Source organism: Gadus morhua, chromosome 17 (genome assembly GCF_902167405.1).
Source record: "Gadus morhua chromosome 17, gadMor3.0, whole genome shotgun sequence".
Lineage (NCBI taxonomy): Eukaryota > Metazoa > Chordata > Actinopteri > Gadiformes > Gadidae > Gadus > Gadus morhua.
Window position 1 is genome coordinate 9923682 of NC_044064.1, and position 6772 is coordinate 9930453.

Genomic DNA, 6772 nt, shown 5'->3' on the forward strand with positions numbered 1-6772 from the left:
CCTAAACCTTCGCACCTGGGGAACATAGTGATGACCCCTTCATAACCATGCAGTATGCCAAAGCCGAAAAGGACATGCACGCGCAGTCTCACACACTCATCTTATGCACAACAATCAGTTCTTTCATCACAATTCAGTCACTGCAAGGTGGCTGAATGGAGTTAGAATAGACCCAAAGTGTGATACACTCTGGTTTAGCTTTCCCTTGCTGGCCGTTTTTAGAATGACTTGTATACATTACGTCTTTCTTCTGTTCTTCTGGCAAACATGGCTAAATTGCATACGCACACAGGACTGGCTGGCTCTGCTTGGCAAAAAGTAACATATTTGTGAATAAATGTTTTGAATTCTGAATACTGAACATGGTGAGCTTAAAAACATTTAAGTGACCATTAGTGACAATAAAATAAAAATATATATTTCTTTGACAAAATGTGTGACCCCCTTCAAATATGGCTTTTGAGGCTTTCAGGGGGTCTCATGGAAATATCGGGGGGGTCGAGCACCCACTGACCCCCCCGTATTTCGCCCAGTGCTACTAACATATACAAACATAAATTGAAATATCCATTAAGTAATGTATACAAATATGGATGTTAGATTAAATATAAAGAAAGTGTCATGAGTCAAAATTTGCACTGGGAATTTGTGACAAAATATTTTTGGACAAACTTTTATTATCATTATGCATGCAGGCAACGCTCTAAACTTTAACACATCAACAGCACAGACTTTCAAAAGAACACACACGAGCACAGACACACACAGATACACACACACTCACACACACACACACACACACATTTAACCAAGTCATCTTGCAAAGCCTTGAGCGGCACATTTCTTGGGTGGGTTCAAACCCGCAACCATAACGTCATGCATAGTATAAAGTATAAGTATAAAGCATACATTTCTTCTAAAAACCTGATCCCATAATGTAATGTATATAAAAATAAGGCCTTGGGTACTGCCTTTTATTGTGGGGGACCGTAGCCCTGTTGGACAGGGTACTGGGGTACATATGCCGGAGGATTCGAGGTGACCTGCACGGTGGTGGAGGAGATGACCTGTGTGTGACGGCACCGGCGTTCCTTGAGTTCCCGTGCCAGCTGACAGTATGAGCATATGCCGCAGAACGTGACGATACAGCAGTCGTCACAAATGGAGCCCTGCGGTGGGGAATAGAGAAGACGCAAACTAATTATTGATTCATTAATAATCAATTAATATTGTCTTTGATTTCATGGATAAACCCTATTTAATCTGTTAGGGAAAGTTTGAGTGAGTGAGTGAGTGAGTGAGTGAGTGAGTGAGTGAGTGAGTGAGTGAGTGAGGGACTGAGTGGGTCAGTGAGTGAGTGAGTGAGGGACTGAGTGGGTGAATGAGTGTGTATCACCCCTTTCCAACCACAAGGTTCGGGGGGTATAAGACAAAATGACTGTTATTGTGATATTTTGGATAACAATAAAGGAAATCAGGTGAGTTGTTGTTGCTGCATCGTAATTATTGTTCCACGTGCCTTTATGCGGTAGCGCTCTCTCACGGAGATCCGGAGGCCCAGGGCCAAGGCTGGAATTATGCCGCTCATCGACTCCAGCATGGGGAGACACAGACCCTCGCCGTGGTCTGCGCTGACCTGACACGCCAGGGCGCACGGGCACCAAAACCCAAGGCAGCCTGCGCGGTGCGCCAGAGTTGAGACAGGTATTATTATTTTGACAAAGCATGGTTGAATACTTGATTCTGATTGATCAATCATTCCTCACGGGCATGCATTACTTTTCAATACCAGGACTCCTCTCCCTTTTAAAATTCCCAAATCCTACATTCAAATCAGAACTACCCACCTGACGTTGTTTGAAAACCCCAAAACACTATTCTCAAAGCACAGCGGGAGAGTATTTGAGCTGATTGTTAGTAACTGAGGTACAAGCAGATTAAGGCACTGAGTTTCCCCCTGCCACCTCAGGGTTGGTCAGCCACTTCCACTTAAAAACCCATTTATTTTCTACTGCTTTCAGTTAATCTTGTTATTGTTTTATTCTGTTGTGACTTAAATAATTATTTGTGTATATATATATATTTTTTATAATTTGTTAATTTATATATATATATATTTTATTCTATTTTTATTTTTTTTTATTTTAAAGCAATTTGAATAACCACTGTGTCTGATAGTGTGCTATACAAATATATTTGACTTTGACTTTTGACTTTGACTTCAGCAGTTTATTTATTACTGAGGGGACAAGATAGACCGGTTTGGGTGTTTGACTCCAAGCCCAAAGGTTCTGGGTTCGAGCCCAACATCCACCACAGTCAACCTGTAGTCACTCCTGAGCAAGTGTCAAGTTAATGGCTTGTCAAGTTGACAAGCCATTCACAAATATAAGTAACCGATTGGTCGTTTTCTCATTGGAGGACTGCAGAACCTGGGGATGCTACATTGAGCAATAGAAACAGATACCCACATATCCCCATGTCCTCAAAGCAGCTGAACAAGCTGGATGACCACATCTCCCTCCCCGGTACGAAAGCCGAGGTCACCAAACCCGTGGTGACCACACTGGGCTGGATGGTCATCACCTGTGGGTGGATCATCGCCATGGCTATGGACGGACGGACACAGAGAAAGAGAAAGATGATGAGAGAGATAGAGAGATGGAAAACGTGGGATGAGAGATTATGAGAGTGTTTGACCACAAGGTGTTATGAGGGTCGTCTTAAGATATGAAACCAAAACTGTGGTTTGAGTTTCGCTGGAAATTAGGTTTATTGAAACTAGGCCCAAATGGTTGAATAGGGAACCTATGAATTGTGGGTTTCTTGTCTGCCTAAGGGGTAATCTGTGAACAGATTGGTACTTTCATAACACCACACAAAAACGAACCCTTTGTAACTACCATTGTTAACTGAAAGTACAGCTTGATTGTTTCTGGGGAATGTATAACAATGAACCAAATAGTACTGTAACCAACCAACCAACCAACCAACCAACCAACCAACCAACCAACCAACCAACCAACCAACCAACCAACCAATGTCTTCATGTTACTGAGTAAGAAGGTAACAGAGGCTGACAAATTGTTTTGTACACGGTCAATTAGATCTTTGTAAAGTAGTAATGCAGTGTCGTTTCTAAGCTTTTGCTGCTGAAAAGGGTGCTTCACTTAACCTACATTTTACTTAATTTTTTCACGTAGGCCTATATAGAATAAGAATCATGCGTTAAACCTCAAATCTAAATCGGCATGCTAAATTTAAATCAAAAACTTACATCGAAATCGAAATCCCAAATCTAAATGCTTAATCTCAAGCTAAATCGTATACATAAATGGAAATTTTCATTTATAAATCCAAATTCAAATCCTACAACTAAATCTATATTGCAGATGAATGAATGAAGCAGTTCGAGTTAAATCTGAAACAAGTGAAGCCCGTTTTTGAGCAGCCAGTTGTTGGCCAATTGTAGGGGAGACCAGGGACAGTTGTAACAGGGGACGGTTGTAACACTGTGAATTCCTCCAATCAGAAACCAGCTATGATGACGAAACTCACTGTGCTTGTGCTTAGAATCCCTGTTTTGTAAGCTAAAAATATACATGGCTATCAAGTGTCAAACTAGCAGTCAAGCCAGTTGACATGAGATCAAAACATGGTTCGTCATACTGGGACAGTTGTAACGCCCTGTTACAACCGTCCCAGTATGACGAACGAAGTTTCATTTATATTTTAAAAACTAGCTAGGGTTAGGTATAGAGATGCAGATGTTGGTATTAATGTGCAAGTTCAAAGTAAAATGTACACTGTGCATTGCAAATAATAATAATAATAATAATAATAATAATAATATTAATTCATACAAACAATAATACATATCCTGTTTCCCATTGTTTACTTCCTGTTTAGTGTTTTGTACTTCCTTGTTCCTGCCATGTGTTCCTTTTCGATCATTGTTGCATGGTAGCCTTTGTCTTAAATGTTTCATGTGCATCACAGCTTTTGAATCTGAGTCCTGAGTTAACATTAAAGCATGCCAAACATCAGAAAGAGGAAGACAAACAGAGGAGTCCCATTTCCTTTGCTGGAGAGGGCTTCCAATGATATTACACAGGGAAAGTCAGTAAGGTCAGTGGCCAAATCATATGGCACTTGCCATGTGACCCTGTATCGATTTTACAAGAAGAAGAGCCAGGGCCAAACACATCCCAGAGTTGGATACTGGACTCCAAAAAGGGTTTTCTCTCTAGAGCAGGAGCTCCTCATATCAGACTATTTGAAGCAGGCAAATAAATATAATACATTAATAATCATTAATCATTACTAATAAATATAATAATTAATAATAACAATAACATGAAATATAAGTAATATTGAGTATATGATTGACTAATTACATATATTTTGGACATGTTACAACAGTCCCTGACATGTGTTACAACCATCCCTATACACTGGGATGGTTGTAACAGTGGGTGAGACTGTATTAAAATCAATTTTGCAACCTGTACATATTTTCATAAAACCACTTAAATACCATGTTTCAGTAGATGACAGATTGAAGTTTATAATATAACAAATTGGTTATTCCAGTGTAAATGGTTTTTGATTTATTGCTATAAAATGCAAAAAGTGTTACAACTGTCCCTGGTCTCCCCTACCAACGACAAACAAAAAAATCAGCATGTCTGGGTTACTTATGGGAGGTAGTGCAAATGTCTTGTGGTTATTCATTGGGACTAACTGCTCTGTGTGTTCTAGAAAGAACAACAGTCCAACACAGGCACTCAAAACATGACGCTTATCACCGTAGCATTCAACACGTTGCAATGTCAACTTCCCATTGCCTGTATCATTGTTCAGTATGTCAATGCTAAATGTCTTGTGGATCAAGTTTAAAAGATTTCTCAGATATTGTGATTGGCTGATTGTAGGTCTACGAAAAAAGAACCATATAAATATTAATTATTGCCTTTCTTCCTTTGACTGCCAAATGTCTTGGTGGTTTGAGTTGTAAACATTGAGACACATTTTTTTTGCCTCATATTGGTCAAGCTGATATTGTTTCTGCGGTCATGGCTATAGATCATTGTGATAGGTGTCTCTTTAAGGACTGTGTGTGTCACATGGAAAAAGTGTTGGTTGTTAGGTAGAGATCCCATGGGCTCGGCCTCTCAGGTGGTTTGGATGTTAGACATTTGAAAACCAAATCAGCCGCAGAGCGATCACAGCCAGATTTCCCTGCCACACGTCATTCCCTATAGGGAAGCTGGCAGCAGATGTTCGGATAACTTTTTCCTCTTTCATGTCTCGTGCATTTATTTATGTATTTCTGAAACCCTGTGAATTCTGCTGCTACCGGTCTTTGCCAGGAGGCTCTTTTTTTAGAGAGATAATTAAAAAAGTTAAATGAAAACTAAAAAAAAAAATTATGCGTCAGGTGGCAACAAAAGTACTTTGTTACTAATCTCAAATCCATGTTCATCAAATATAAGATTGGGCGATTGGGATAAACGTATGTAATTATTGATAATCATTTCATATGGAAGCGCCTTATATACTTAGAATAAACAATGCAAACAAACTAAAACAATTAGCAAATGTTTAAACGCGACAGTATGATACACCGAACACTGGAATGAACTACTCTGAATAGTATTAATAAAAACTTGTGACAAACCTGCTTTTGAACGGAGCAAATGTCAGCCTTAATGTGGAGATGCAGCTTAGATTGCGCATTTGTCTGAAGAAGCAACTGTTTATGTTACCCAGAACATTTATCCCCAGAGTCTATCGTTGCTCTCAGGATGTTGCCACCCATTCTCACAGAACGCCTTTTAGGCTAACACACACACACACACACACACACACACACACACACACACACACACAGTCTTATCGTAGGGTGGTTTGCAAAGACATCCTGTATCACTGCAGGGTGTTTGAACGGAGTATTTGCAGAGAACAAATCACCGTACAATATGCCAATACGACAAAATTGTTGGGTAAAAAGCAGATTCTGCTAAAAGACTAACCAACTACTTGTTAAATATGTCCACTAGAGGGAGACGCAGGATCGCATAAGGCCAATTTACTTTGAGTACAAAAACAAGTACATTCCTCTTCAATGGCCAACGGTAGGTTACAGCAGTCTTTATACTTCTAGTTACATTTAAGCAAGGAGATGGGGAAAAGAAGGTATGATATAAGAACATTGTAATTCCCGTACTGTTTGAAGATCGTCCAAATGGTGTTGGATTGCAAATAAATATGGGTTATGTAAACCATTTAGCAAAATCGACTAAACTTTCAGTTTAGTCGAGAAGTGGCTCATGGGGACTCATCCAACTACAATGGAATATGACCCATTAGATTGTGTTGAACAAGGTCTGCGTTCAATGAATCTTAGGACTACAAGCCGGTTATTAATAACTCAAAATGCATATAGTCCCTCAACAACACTTGTATATTTTTGTTATTTATTATTTTGGTCATTTAGGCGAAGCGTATATGAAACTTGACTCAGAGTGACCTCAAGATACAGGTCATTAAGGAGCAGGTAGGGGTTGGAGGAAGCATCTTTCTCAAAGAGCCCTACAGGATAGTGTGCGGACGCTTGGTATCATACTTTCTTGCGGATGAGCTATAACCAACAACACATTATTCAATCTTTCATAAAAATAAATGTAAAAAGGTCAATATACCATTTTACGGATAATAAAAGGACAAAAGGATAGAATATTTATACCAAACGATGAAAAGTCCTTTATTG

The 6772-nt window shown here is 39.4% G+C and overlaps 1 protein-coding gene across 1 annotated transcript; it reads right to left on the bottom strand.

Annotated features, from left to right (window-relative positions):
• Nucleotides 1-632: 632 nt before the first annotated feature.
• LOC115530008 (cornifelin homolog) lies at nt 633-5835 on the bottom strand. The gene is made up of 4 exons (XM_030339182.1): nt 5681-5835; nt 2472-2609; nt 1520-1677; nt 633-1169 (listed from the first exon to the last, which is right to left on the bottom strand). The coding sequence occupies exons 2-4, from the start codon at nt 2605-2607 to the stop codon at nt 975-977; spliced, it is 489 nt and encodes a 162-aa protein (XP_030195042.1). The 5' UTR covers nt 2608-2609; nt 5681-5835; the 3' UTR covers nt 633-974.
• Nucleotides 5836-6772: the final 937 nt, after the last annotated feature.